Below are 14,865 nucleotides of genomic sequence, written 5' to 3' on the forward strand. Positions count from 1 at the left end.
GGTACCTGTGCCGTAGTCGATGCGCGTGGAGTTCCCTACTGACTCCTTCAGGTAAACAGCCACCTCAGGCACAGCAGCTGCCAGATGGGTGGGGACCACTGTGGCCACCAAGTTTTCTGCTTCCTGATAACATAAGAGACACAAAGTGGTGGCAGCAGATTAGGCGGCATCTCGGTGGCCAGGTGCCCAGAGGCAGCATCTTGGTTGGAGCCAGGCTGCCACAGCGAGCAGTCCTGGCTCCCTGCTCTGACTGCCCACAGAAGGAAGAGGAGGGAGAGCATTTATTTTCACACAATGGAGACCACCCTGGGGTGGCTCTTCATCTGCTGACCCTCCCTCCAGGGGACACGGTTCTGGGGGCAAGACAGGAGGGATCTAAAAAGAAGCCATTCGACTTTCCCATCTAGTAACTCACTGACACCTCCAGAGATGTCCTCTTTCTTCATACTCCCAGCGAGGGAGTTTGTGCCCGACGTCCACCAGAGACATATGCAAGGACGTTCACGGCAGCATTATTTATAGCAGCCAAAACGTGGAAACAACCCACAACTGAACCGTCCGTCAACGGCAGAATGGATAACTTGTGCTATGGCCTTACCCTGGAGTGCTGCGTAGCAATGAAGAAGACCCACTGCTCCGCACAGCACAGGGGAGTCACGCAATGTTGAGCAAAAGAAGCCAGACATTTACATGAAGTTCAAACACAGGTAAGATCGATCTATAGGCAGCTGTCAGAAGAGTCTGGGGGATATCAACTAGAAAGGGGCACAAAGGCCCTGCTGAAGTGCTGGAATTTTCCGTGGCTTGACATGGACGGATGCAAGGGTAAAAACATGTTAAGATCTATCAAGGGGACTTCCCTGGTGGCCCAGTGGTTGAGACTCTGCCTGCCAATGCGGGGGATGTGGGTTCGGGCCCTGGCCCGGGAAGATCCCACATGCTGCGGAGCGGCTAGGCCCCTGCGCCACAGCTGCTGAGCAACCCCCGCTTGCCACAACTAGGGAGGGCAGGCGCACAGCAACGAAGACCCAGTGCAGCCAAAAATAAATTTATAAAAAAAAAAGATCGATCAAGCTGTACATGACCGACAGCTATGGTTTGTCACCTTTCTTTAAGTTATAACTTAATAAAAAAAAATACGCCCATGTGCCATCTTAGAGACCAGAAGCAGCCCCAGGCCACTCTTACGCAAGGACAGTGTTTTGCTGGGTCCTCGGGACTCCCCTCTGTTCCATGTGAAAACACTAGGCCAAAGAAACTAGGATGCAAGTTTCTCTAAGTTCAGTCTATAAACACCTGGCATGAGGGACTTCCCTGGTGATCCAGTGGTTAAGACTCTGCGCTTCCAATGCCGGGGGCGCAGGGTTCAATCCCTGTTGGGGGGACTAAAATCCCATATGCCACATGGCGTGGCCAAAAAACAAAGAAACAAAAAAACCCAAAAATCCCCTGGCATGAGAATCTCCCGGAGACCTGGTGAGAATCTGGACTCCCAGGGGTGGCTATCCTTCATGTTTATTTTTTGTTTGCTTCTAACAGGTATTACCTTTGCATGACTCAAAAATAAATACATTATAAAAGGGATGCATTGAGAAGTCTTACGTCACCCTTTCCCATCCACCCCCTCCCCCCATCCTCAAAAAAAGAAACCACAGCCTTATTTGCCTCTTACATATCCTTCCAGTGCAAACTGAGCAGTACAAACATACCTTTTTTGTTTCCCCTCTTTCTTACCAAAAGGCAGCTTGCCGTGTGCATAACACCCCAGCTCCCCTCTAACCTAACAGTACAGTCGGCCCTTTGTATCCACAGATGGAGAACCCATGGATACAGAGGGCTGACCGAACCTCGCCATTTTATACAAGGGACTTGAGCATCCGCAGGGGGTCCCGGAACCAATCCCCCACAGACACCGAGGGACCACTGGAAGTTGCGGTCCCTTCCCGAGTTCCCAGCGATTCTGATATCCGCCAGCTTTCTCCCCAGCCCAGCCCCCAAGCCTGTCCTGCAGCAGCCTCACCTCGTCCAGTTTGGCATACCAGGTCCTGTAGGCCTTGTTCCCAAATCGAGAGGGCTGGTCCACTGGAGGAGTCTCGTCAATCCACCTGTCCAGCGTGTTAAGAAGAGCGACCAGTTTCTCAATGGCCTGTGGAGGCAAGGAGAGGGGGCCAAGCCACGATGACTAGTGTCCCCAGGCTAGAGCCACAGAGGGAAGAAGTCCCAACTGCTGCTGGACAGTGACAGCAAGGCCTGGCACCACTGGCATCTCCCTGCTGTCCCCCCGTCTTCCCAACCACCCTGAATATGAAGGAGGGGACAGGTGAACACGGTGAGCCTTACAGAAAGGACCCAGCACTAGGCTGAAGGACCAGCGTGGCTTCTGCACCCGGCTTCTCTAGCCACAGCTCATCCGGGGGAGCTGCCGCACAAGCACAAGCTGCAGCCCTGACCTGCTTTGCTACGTTTCATTGGTGTCTTCCGTTTAGTACACAATACCTGCTCAGCACTGAAAACAGATATGTAAAAAGGAAGAAAACAGAAATGACCAATGATCCTGCCACCCACAAATCAACACCATAGGTGTACCCCGCTTTTCGAAAGTTCACTTTTCGCCGCTTTACTTTTACGGAAGACCTACATTAGTAGCTGTTTTTGCTAACAGAAAGAAATCAAGAGGGTTTTCACTTTACACTACTTTGGTTTACAAAAGGTTTCGTAGAAACGCTCTACTTTCAGATAACGGGGGAACCTGTATTAACATTTTAACGTACTCTTCTCCTGCATCTTTTTAATAGTGTTTTCCATGGCTTATCATGGTGAGAATTTTGAAGGCAGCTTGACCTGCCTTCAAATCACAGCTAAAACACCATTTCGTTGCCGCAAGACCTTGACCAAGTGACTTTAACTCTCTGAGCCTGTTTCCTCATCTCAAAAATGGGCATGATGGAAAATAACTCCAAGGGCCGTCACAAGGACTAAGTGACAACCCATGAAGCATGCTAGCACAGTGCCTGGCACAGGGTGATGGTATACATCCACACACAGACTCTAAAACAGGCGTCACAGGGCACACGCTGCTTCATAGCCTGATCAGTTTCCTCATGACCCTTGTTCCACAGCAACATGGAAACATAATTTCGCAAAAGCCTCTAACAAGTGAATAATAGTTCACTGTACCAACGTACTGTGATTTACTTACCAAATCCCTCACTGTTAAATGTTTGGGTTACTTCCAATTGTTCACGCCATGAAAAATACCCTTTGCAGAAATGCTGGGTCAGAGGTGCGAACGTGGGTAACGCTTTGTACGGCCAGCAGTGTCTGAGACCCATCTCTCATCTCTCACCTCTATCTTTCCTACAGAGGGCAGGGACTAAGGAGTGGAATCAGTGTGACAGGCCAGGCAGCGTTAGCACACCAAATGTTACTCATCGAGGACATCAGGTGATGCTATCTATCTAAAACAAAGGTCTGTGAGGGCAGCTCCAGAAGTGCCCCTTCCAGAGGTAGCTCGCAGAAATGGGCCAGGACAAAGGTAACGAAAGGCTCGGGGAGCACACGACACAGGGGACAGGTGGGCCGGGAGGAGGGGCCTTGCCCAGAAGCAGATCTCGCCTGTGTCTGCCGGGTACAAATGGTATAAGGAAACACCTCCAGGCGCTCCTGGCGGGGTAGGAACTAGCAAGAGGTGCCCATGGGAAAAGGGGCAAAGGCACAGAGGGCGAGGCACGGTCAGGTCTGCCACTGCTGAGACTCTGCAGAGAAGTGGTCCTGAGAGCTGAGTGTGTATTTGTGGGGAGGGAAAAGGCGGCCTTGAGCTAACGGGGTACGTGGTAGCCCGTGCCCCCCGCACCGGGAGGCACAAACCACACTGCAGTCCGTGCCGTCCACACAAATAGCAACGTGACAGTGGCCCTGATGCTGTCCTCCCTCACCTCCCCTTTCCCTATGCTTGGGGCCTGGGAGAAGAGGAAAATTATCTGTAAGAGGAGAAAGTTCCCTTTATACCTGGCTGTGGCCAAGGGCCAGCGTGACAAAGAGCTGCGTTGCTGAAATGTGACCAAACGCACTGCCAGAGCCTGGCTTTGTGAAGAACCAGGTCGCCAGGAAGAGCTGATAAGGACAGAGCAAACCTAACCCCATGCAGCAGCTGGGACTTATCAGGGATGGTGCAGTAATCCTGGCCCCAGAAGCACCAGAACAGATTCCCCAGAGAACTGTCTTCTCGGTGAGGCACTGAAGGGGATATAAAGAAGGTGCTTGAAGCCAGCGGGGGCCAGGCCCCAGCTGCTAGCTCAGCTGGGCCAATGAATAATTAAAAGTCTCCTATAGCTCCTCTTTCTGGAGAGGGTTTTTGAAGGCAGGGGCTGCCTCTGTTGTTTGGCTTGTTGCGGGGAGAGGGTTGGAGGGGAGGAGCTGCGGGCTGAAGCCCCTAGGAAGCATGAAGAATAATTTGAGCCACCCTCCTCCTCCTTGGACCAAAGCTTCCTTTTCAGATTTCATGGACCAGTAAAATTTTCTCCAAAATCTTACTTGCCAAATTTAAATTCTGCCCTCATTTAAAAAAATCAAACAGAACAACAACAAAACATAAGCCTCCTATCTACTATCACCTTTATTTTACAAAAATAAAACATTTTAACCCCCAAAGAATAGGACAGACATAATTTCAGAAGGAAGGAGCGCATTCTAAACATGGGTCTAGATGATCTCATACATTCCCCTTGCTGCGGGTGGTCTGCAAGCCGCCCCCAGGCCACTCCGCCCTCTCCCCCACCCCCCACAGCCGCAGCCGCCTCCCCCTGCCTTGAGAGGCAGGAGAAGCGTCAGGGGAGCCACAGCAGCTGGCCTGGCAGGAAGGGAGGCCGCGTGCTGTGTGCGGTGCCTTCTGCCGCCACTGCCAGCCACAGGCAGAAGCCGGGAGACCTCTGGAGACCACACGGGCCACCCCTGTCCTCTGAGTGAGAATGAACCCAGCTCAGGAGTCCCAAGTGCAACAGCATCAGTGTTACTAGAAATTAAAACTGAAAACCAGCTAACGATAACAATAGCTAATAATGACAATGCCATCTAGTATGTGCCAGGCTCTGTGCTAAAAAAAAGAAACCTACACACGGGATCTCCCCAGGGGCCATGAGGAGGTCTGTGGCTCTTCCCATGAGGAGACGGAGCGTCAGAGGCGACAAGGCCACGCAGCTCAGAAGTGAGAGGTTATCAAAACCTGATCAGCCAGACTGCAGAACCCAAGCACTTAACCAGGTGCAATCCTGCCAAAAGAATGGCTCCTGAGCTGAGACACCGCCTGGGTGGTATGGACATCAAAGCCTCAGGGGTAACGAAGGGACCTGCGAGGGCTTTGGCAGCTCAGGATCTGCTGCGGTAATTACAACACTGCCCTTTAATTAGGCTTCCCCCACATTCCCCAGCCCACTGAGCACAGCTCAGCGTTCCTTATCACAGGCTCAAGGAGAGGCCCTCTCGCCCCCCACCCCACCCCCCGCCGTCTGCGCCCACAGCCAAAGCCCCAGAGCACTGAGCAGGCCCAAGAGGAACCCAAGAGGTCACTGGGGGGCCAGCTCCCAAGAGACGGCTGTCAATCCCCAGCACAGGCCTGGCTCCCCGCAGTGACAGAACAGGACCTCGGCCTCCCAGCAGCCGGCTAGGGTCCAGGGGCATGAGGGCTATGCCAGCCTTGCCAAAGGTGGACGGACTGGGCCAGGGCAGGGCCAGGCCTTACCCGACAGACCGAAGCTACGGCTAGAGAGCTGGGTGGACAAGGCACTGAGAGGCTGCTCGGGCCTGGGGTCTGAGATAAGATAAAGCTCAAGGGGGCTCTGGGCTGCCTGGGACAGGCACACAGGAGGCCGCTGGAGGCCTGGCACCGGGGCTGGGATGGCATCCAGCAAGGGCCGAGAGCTTGCCCGTGCCTATCAGCCTCCCCACAGCTCTCACCCTCCCTCTACAAACAAGCCGGTCTTTGAAACACAGCCAAAGAGCACCAAGCAGTGTACGCCCTGCAACTCAGCATTTCCACCTCTCGGAATGAATCCTTAGGAAAGAACGCCCACAGGTCTATGTGCGAGGGTGTTCAGAGCAGCAATGTTTAGGGAAATAACCTCAAAGTCTAAGCGGGGGACTGTTTAAACCAGCGAGGGCATGGCTCAGGGGGCAGAGGAGCCCCCGGGGCAGGTCTGGGCGACAGTCCCCTCGCTGTGAGCAGCAGGCTGCCCTTGGGAGCCCGTCACGGGGAGGAATACAGGGCGCGGCCAGCGTTTTTGTTCGTGTTATACACGTTTCTAGCAGTAATCTCTTTTTTTTTTTTAAGATTTTTTTGATGTGGACCTTTTTTTTTTTTTAAAGTCTTTATTGTATTTGTCACAATATTGTTTCGTTTTATGTTTTGGATTTTTGGCCGCGAGGCATGTGGGATCTGAGCTCCCCGACCAGGGACTGAACCCACACTCCCTGCACTAGCAGGTGAAGTCCCAACCACTGGACCGCCAGGGAAGTCCCCTCTAACAGTAATGCCTTCAGTGAGCATATTTACCTCTTCGGTGATCATTTTTAATTTAAAAAGTTACATACAGACACCAGTTGACAAAAATGCAGGCTAGGGAATTCCCTGGCGGTCCAGTGGTTAGGACTCCATGCTTCCAATACTGGGGCCCAGGTTCAGTCCCTGGTCGGGGAACTAAGATCCCACAAGCCACACGGTGTGGCCCCAAACAAAAGAACAACAAAACGAAACAAAACAAAAATGCAGGCTATAAAACAGCTTATATACCTTGATCTCAATTTTATAAATACACATCTATTCACAGATTTTTTTTTTAATTAGCAATGCAGACACTAAAGTGTCAGCGGCACGCGTGTCTGGGCGGCCTTAGTTTCTGCAGACACTAAAGTGTCAGCGGCACGCGTGTCTGGGCGGCCTTAGTTTCTGCAGAGACTAAAGTGTCAGCGGCACGCGTGTCTGGGCGGCCTTAGTTTCTGCAGACACTAAAGTGTCAGCGGCACGCGTGTCTGGGCGACCCTAGTTTCTGCGCTGGGCCCACTGTGGGCTCCTGACAGCTATTTTTGGAAAGACCCGGCCCGGCAGGCTCCTGCCTTTGCCTACCTCGGAGACTCTGTACTCGAAGCTCAGCTTCTTCCCCTTCACACCTTCGTTGAGGGTGAGGATGAATCCGATGTAGTCAGCGTACGCCTGCCAAACAGAGTGGGGGCGGGACGTGGAGAAGGGTGTCAGAGCCCCACCCTCTACACCCTTGCCAGCCTCCAGCTCCACCCAGTTACCAAAGAGCTCCAAGCTGCCCCCGGCTCCCACCCCGACAGCAGGAGCAGCAGAAAGATAACGCCAAGCACCCAACCCTGATCCTCCATCCAAAACCACTAGCAGGCCAATGACCACAGTGACACCTGGACCTCCAACCAGAGTCTACTGTGCACTCACCATGGCTGCCAGCAGTTTCTTTATACAACAACCCCACAAGGTAGACACTATCATTGTCCCCATTTTACAGATGAGGAAACCAAGGCTTCAGGGGAAGTGACTCCTAAGACCAAGGTGTCATTAGACGTGCAGCTAGGACCCAGCCAGCCAAACTCCAAAGTAGAGCGGCGAGTACGCCACCGTTATACTATACCACCAAGGGTCCATCCCCTGGTAACTTTCCATAGGTTTCCCCCAGCAGGCAGGCCAGGCTGTGTACCTGCGCTGCAGATGCCCTGCTCCCAGGAGATGACGCTGCTTTCTGCCCATGGCCAGGTCTCCCAGCACACCCAGCCCCAGCTTCCAACTGGGCAACCTCTTCCCCACGGGGCTGCAGGTTACAGCCAGCACAGGGCCTAAGAAAGCACTGAGGTGCAGGCCCCTGTAGAGGCAGCTCCTGGCAGCAAAGCAACTTCTGTGTGGCCTTGTTTCTTCTGCATCCCTTTTGCCTCTCACTTTCTTGTTTCCTCTTTAACCAACACTTAAGGATGTCGGGGGGCGGGGGTGGGGGTGGGGAGACTTCCCTGGCGGTCCAGTGGTTAAGAATCTGCCTTGCAATGCAGGGGACGCGGGTTCGATCCCTGGTCTTCGTTGAGGGTGAACTAGATCTCTCATGCATGCCGCAACTAAGACCCAGTGCAGCCAAAATAAAAAGAAATTTAAAAAAAAACCAGGCAGAGGGCCAGATTAGGCTGCCCACCTACAGCCTAGAGCACAGCAGCTCAACCCATGGGGCTCCAGAGCCAGGCAAGCTGGAGACATAACTCTTTGGACTCTCATCTCGACCACTAACCGTGCCTTGCTAGATGTCTAAATGTCTTCACCTCCTGGCCTCAGTTTTCTCAATTTCAAAATGGAGATGACCTCAGAGTCCCAGGGTTTTTGTGAGGGTTAAATCAGCTACAGTAACTGGAGCATCATAAACACCCAATGTTCTTTGGAAAACATCTAGGGGAAAGCAAGGAACTAAAGCCACGTTTGGATTCAGACAATCCTGCAGGTTCGGGGAAGAGAAAAGTGGTGGCTCTCAACCTGGGCGAGACGGCTCCCAGGAGACTTCCAACATGTCTGGAGACATTCTTGGTTGTGATAACTGGGAGGAAGGCTGCTACTGGCACTGAGTGGGTAGCGGCCAGGGCTGTTACTACACATGCTACAGTGCACAGGACAGCCCCCTACAGCAAATGATTATCTGCCCCAAGTGTCAACAGTGCTGAGCTTGAGAAGCCCTGAGGCAGAGCAACCAAGACGATGAAAGGACTCGAACCACATCCTTTGAGCAGCTGAAGAACTAAGGCGTTTATCCCGGTGAAGACTTGGGGGAGAAAACAACTCAGAAAAGACACGATATCCATCTCCAGATACTTAAAGGGCAGGCTTGTGAAAGAGGAGCCAGACAGGCTAGCACGACCCCGGCCCCAACAAGGCGGCGAGGGCTCGGGCTCAGCGTAAGCACAGCAGACTCCTCACAGAGAACCTGCCGAGCTCGCCAGGACCCTGGGCCACCCTTCTACACAGGGGACACTCCCCACTCCAGCTGCCCAGGCCAGGTGTGGGCAACTGGATGGAGCTGGACGCAAGGCCTTCCCTGAGAACTTGAAATTGGCTTTCTTTTTTAGTCCCAGTCTTTCCACAGCCTGTACCAGAAGCCGGGAAGGTACAAGCTGTTGTCTTCTGCCCACCATGAAGACTGAGGAGCACAGAAAACTGGGATCCCAGCTCCCTGGCGTTTTAGACTCAGCCGCCCCCCTGCCCTAGGTTTCCATGTGGTAACCTCCTCTCCCTGTGATACACTGGCTCCCAGACTTGCTATTACTTGCAACCAAGCATCAGGGTGACCCACTCCGTCATGTAGGATGTTGAGCCAATACAGTAACCCCCAAGGGGCGATGGCTTACAAGAATCTGCAGCAGAACTCTCCATGGTCAGCCTCACCCCAGCCCCCAGAGACCTTCCCACTAAAGCATCCTGAGTACTGCCCCTGAGGGGGAAGAGACAGCCAGCTCCCCTGTCACCTCTTTCCATAGCTTCTAAACAGCTCTGGCTCCAAAAGCAAGAAGGGTCAGGAGCTCACAGCCCCACTCAGGCCTAGAAAACCACTGTCTTTGAAGAAGCCCAAGTTTCTCATCCAGTTCTGACCCTACAGTGCAGACACCATTGGTACCTGAGAACGCTTCCATTTGCCCATGTCTGGAACAGTGTGGATCTCTTTTTTTGGAATGATGAAGTTCTGAGTGGCTGGAGGGATATCCTCCGAAGAATCTTGACAAAGAAAATGAAAAAGCAATCAGATAAATAGAATCCTTCCCTCCCAACACACACACACACACACACACACACACACACCACACACACACCCCACACACACACACCCCACACACACACCACACACACACCCCACACACACACACCATACACACACCACACACACACACCACACACACACCACACACACACACACCCCACACACACACCACACACACACCCCACACCACACACACCACACCACACACCCCACACCACACACCCCACACACACCACACCACACACACACACACCACACACACACACCACACACACCACACACACACCCCCACACACACCACACACACACACACCACACACACCACACACACACACACCACACACACACACCACACACACACACACACACACACACACACACACACACACACACACACACACACACACACTTTTAAACCAAGACTCCACCGCGCAAGCCCTAGCATAAAGCAGACACGTACTCCCAGGATAAAGTACTGGCTTGTTAAGCCAAACCCACTGGCTTCCTGCCTTTCCGCACTCTGCCAGGAGCTGGGCAATCCTGGCAACCCCCTCAACAACTGATACGTCCAGTGGATCTGCCATGCCCTCTCCTCCTGCTTCCCAAGCAGGCAGAAAGGTTAGAAGAATAAAAGCCAAGTTGACCTTTTAGACATAAACGGGCAACTCAAAGAAGAAGAAGGGGAAAAAAAAAAAAAGGCCAAGAAACATTTGAAAAAAATTACCAACATCCCGAATAAGCAAAGAGATGTAAATTAGATGAGACTGCTTTTCTAAATCAGGTTGGCAGATTAAAAACATCTGGCACTGATTGGGGAAGGGGAAACGGGAACTCTCCTGCACTGTTGGTGGGAGTCTTAGATGGTAGAATCTGCTGAGGGGGCAACTCAGCACTGTCTTTTGAAGTAAAAACTGCACACTACACCCACTGAGCCGACAGGAGGAATCAACCCTACAGATGTGTCCGCAGAAATAGACAAAGATGTACATAAAAGTGCTTACTGCATCGAAAAAAATTAGAAACAACCCAAATATCAATCAAGAAGGGGATGGATTAATAATGATGCGCCCGTATGACGGAAATCTTCCTAGTTTTTGAAAAGAACAAAATCTAAATTACTGACATGAGAAAAACAGCCTAAATACTAATAAATGAATAAACAAAACTGCAGTATATTATATACAATATAATCTTACTTTTGTAAACGAAAAATTTACATACTAATATAAATAACACATATACCTATTAGCTTATGCATTGGAAAAATCTAAAGGATTAAACACCAAAGTTAATAGCTGTCATCTCTAGGAGGTAGGATTTATAAAGGACTTCCACTTTCTAAGCTACATATTACTTTTTTTTTTTTTTTTTTTTTTTGTGGTACGCGGGCCCCTCACTACTGCCGCCTCTCCCATTGCGGAGCACAGGCTCGAGACGCGCAGGCTCAGCAGCCATGGCTCACGGGCCCAGCCGCTCCGCGGCATGTGGGATCTTCCCGGACCGGGGCTCAAACCCGTGTCCCCTGCATCGGCAGGTGGACTCTCAACCACTGCGCCACCAGGGAAGCCCTGCATATTACTATTAAAAACTGACATTGTAGTACTTCTGTGGTCAGAAATAAACTATTTTAAATAGAGTTTCTGTATTTTCACAAGCTGAGGGGAAAGGAAAACACAGGGTAGTTTGTGTATCCCATTTAGCTGAAATTTATGTCTTGCTGCATAAATCTTTTTGTTTGATTATGGGACACTGCTTTCTGAAATCTGAACAACTCTGAGTTCCAAAATACACCTAGTCCCACAGGTTACAGGTCGGGAGGTGTGGCCCTGAATCTACTACTGGGGGTTTGTCAGATTAGTAAGCCCCTTCCTTTAAAAATGAAAACTCTCAAAAAATAAAAATAATTTTTAAAAAAATAAATAGGGCTTCCCTGGTAGCGCTGGGGTTAAGGATCTGCCTGCCAGTGCGGGGGACACGGGTTCAAGCCCTGGTCCGGGAAGATCCCACATGCCACGGAGCAACTAAGCCCATGTGCCACAACTACTGAGCCTGCGCTCTAGCGCCCGTGAGCCACAACTACTGAGCCCACGTGCCTAGAGTCCGTGCTCCACAACAAAGAGAAGCCACCGCAACGAGAAGCCCATGCACCACAACAAAGAGTAGCCCCCGCTCGCCGCAACTAGAGAAAGCCCGTGCGCAGCAACGAAGACCCAACGTAGCCAAAAATAAATAAAAATTTTAAAAAATAAATTTATTAAAAAAAAGTAAATAAATGAAAATGAAAACTCCCCAAGAAGTGTAAAGGACTATCAGTCACTCACAATGTAGTATAAATCTGTTCCATTGCTGTCCTCCTAAAACCTAGCTCACATCAGCTGCATGGAGAAAAGGGAACAAAGACCTAAGTAGGTTCTAGAACATATGACCTTTGGGGGACTAGAGCCTGCCTCGAGAGACCCTGAGGAAAGGAAAAGTGCCAGGAGACGTGGAGACCTAAGGAGACAGAGAATCTGGGATAAGACCAAGGCAAACCTCTGCCTAATTCAAATTCAACCCAGGGCCCCAAAAACCAGACCGGAAACTCTCTTCCTCCTCCCACCTGTTCTGCAAGTTCTGTTCCCAGAACCTTCAACTGACGACCATATTATTAATAAATTGCTACTTCAAGTAAGATGCTAAACTAATAGCTTTGTAGGTCAGGCTGGTAACCTAACCGCATTGTTTTTATGGGAAAATGTGTTCTACATTCCAAATTATCCATTTGCAAATGATCTTTGGGAACAGAGCCCTTTTCTAACTTTGCAAGAACTGTTCCCTGAAAGGGACTAGCCTTCCCCACGTTACTTCACAGGGCTGGGCCCTGTTCCCAGAGGAAAGGCTACTTGGAAGTTTTGGGACCAATCACTGATGAAACACACACACACACACACACACACACACACACACACACACACACACACAATTCGCCAGAACATGCAATCCCAAATCAAAAAGACAAGACTTCAAACTCGAGACTGTGATCAGTGAGGTCAGACCCACAGCCTCTCTAGCCTCAGATTATTCCGCCTCTGACAAAGGTGCCACGGGACAGCTGGATCCCCTACAACCCCTCAGTATAAGATGGAAACCTCCAGAGTTTTAGAGGTGTTCCTAAAAAATCCCACAGGGTATAATATGTTATCACCTACGACTTGGGAACCTGTCTACATGTTTAACCTGTACCATCTTTGAAAAGGATAACAGCAATCCAGATTTACTGATTACCCCCACGCCCCATGATTTGCCCACACCATCGACGGAACACACGCTACCAGCTCGGTGAGGAAACTACAGTAGCCCCATTTTGAAAGATAAGAAAACAGGCTCACAGAGGCCGCAGCGTGCCAGGTAGAGCCAGGTCTATGTAACTCCAGAATCCAAGGTTTTCATCACTACACTGTCTGAGTTAAGCAGTTCTTTCCACTGCTCCTAAACATCCCTTGTTTCAAACTTCAAAGAAGGAACACCTCCTGGGAACCGGAATCTTCTCAGCCATAGATAACCTCCCTGAGCCTTCCTCGGTCTCAGTGCACAGGTTCTCCCCCCACACCTCCCACCGCCCATCTTCACAGACACATTCATCTCACTGATAATTCTGGTTGTCTTATATATCCTGATGTCATTACCAGAACTCCTAAGGGCACATGCACAGAAGTTTTGTACCAAACAAAATAAATGTCAGGTTTCAAATGCCTTAACAGACCATACCCAGCTCTTTGGGGTTTTTTTTTTTTTTTTTTTTGCTATTGTTGTTGTTTTTTTGTGGCGGGGTAGGGAGTGGAGGGGATGCCTCTTTTGATTTTCAAAGTTTCTCCCTCCTGAGACCTTCCCAGAGGTCATAAAACGGGAGACAAGGTAGAAGGAACAGTGAATGGTTTCAAAACATTAGCTGTTTTGAAATAGCTGTTTAGCCAACCTATCTGCACCTTTGACAGAATTTTAAAAGTCCTTCTTGGCTCAAGGGAGGGGACGGGGAGGGGTCAGCAAACACCCTTCCATTTCCCCACGTTACCGGTCTAAGAGGATCCTTTCCCTCGCACCTCCATCCCAGTTATTTGAGATGCACAGTGTAAATAAAAGTTACAGATGGTGATGCCAGAAAGAAAGTCGTCTCTTTGCACAACCATCGTTTTTAAATCAGTGGTTTAGAGGACCAAGGGCAGTTTCCCTCGATAACTTCTTAGCCACTGAAACTCCGGAGCCCGGTCTCCAAGGGGAAAAGAGAGCAGGTGATGAGGGGGAGTCAGGGCCGAGGGGTCGAGGCAGGCCCCACGGAGCACCAGCCCCCAGCCCCAGTGCAGGGTCTAATGAAGACAGCAGCCGCCATCCCTGCCTGCTTCCCCGCCAGGTCAAGAGCTGACTTTAGCAGGAGCAGCCCAGGTGTGGAAAAGGCCTCCCCTTCGGGCCACGGGGCTGCCCGCCCGACCCTCGGGCAACTCAGGCTCCCCAAGTCCTGGCGTTACGCCCCACCCATCGCCCTTTTGCAGTCCCGGGATCCTACCCTCCCTCCAGATCCCCCAGCACTTCTCCCTCGGGGCCCAAGAGCGTTTGCCCCTCGAGTTCCTCCACCTCCCGACCCTCCTCCCCTCGCTGAGCAACCCACACACCGCACCCCACACACCCCACCCCGTCCCCGCCCCCACGCCTGGCACCGCCCCCGACCCCCACTCCACCGCGGCCCCTCCGCCCTACCTGGCTGCGACTGCCGCCGGCCCTCAGCCATCTTCCTGCCGCCAGGAGCCGGCCTGGATGCCTGCAGTCCCCTCTCACCTTTCACCCCCGCACCCACCCTGCCTTTCCCTGGCCCCACCACGCGCTCAGAGCTTTCCGAAGAGAAATGAGCACCGGCCGGCTAGAGCCGAAAACCGAGAATTAGAGTCACCCCAGCGAGGACGCCCGCCATATTGGTGCGGGGCACTCAGGGAGCATGCCCAGCAACGGCCGACTCGGGGCGGCCGCGCTCACCCGGAGGCGCTGGACATGTTGGTGCGGGGCGCCGGAGAGCATGCGCACCAACGGCCGGCTCGCCGCG

General features: G+C 51.7%; 1 protein-coding gene across 1 annotated transcript in view; it reads right to left on the minus strand.

Annotated features, from left to right (window-relative positions):
* The window catches only part of PTPA (protein phosphatase 2 phosphatase activator), a 28,403-nt gene extending 13,567 nt beyond the window's left edge, over positions 1–14,836 (minus strand). Inside the window, exons 1-5 of the mRNA XM_060300322.1 lie at positions 14,526–14,836; positions 9,654–9,751; positions 7,118–7,204; positions 2,021–2,146; positions 6–123 (exon numbers count right to left, since the gene is read on the minus strand). Coding sequence (XP_060156305.1) covers positions 6–123; positions 2,021–2,146; positions 7,118–7,204; positions 9,654–9,751; positions 14,526–14,556 — 460 coding nt within the window. The 5' untranslated portion in view covers positions 14,557–14,836. The remainder of the gene's footprint in view (positions 1–5; positions 124–2,020; positions 2,147–7,117; positions 7,205–9,653; positions 9,752–14,525) is intronic.
* Positions 14,837–14,865: the final 29 nt, after the last annotated feature.

This window comes from Globicephala melas, chromosome 6 (assembly GCF_963455315.2).
Source record: "Globicephala melas chromosome 6, mGloMel1.2, whole genome shotgun sequence".
NCBI lineage: Eukaryota > Metazoa > Chordata > Mammalia > Artiodactyla > Delphinidae > Globicephala > Globicephala melas.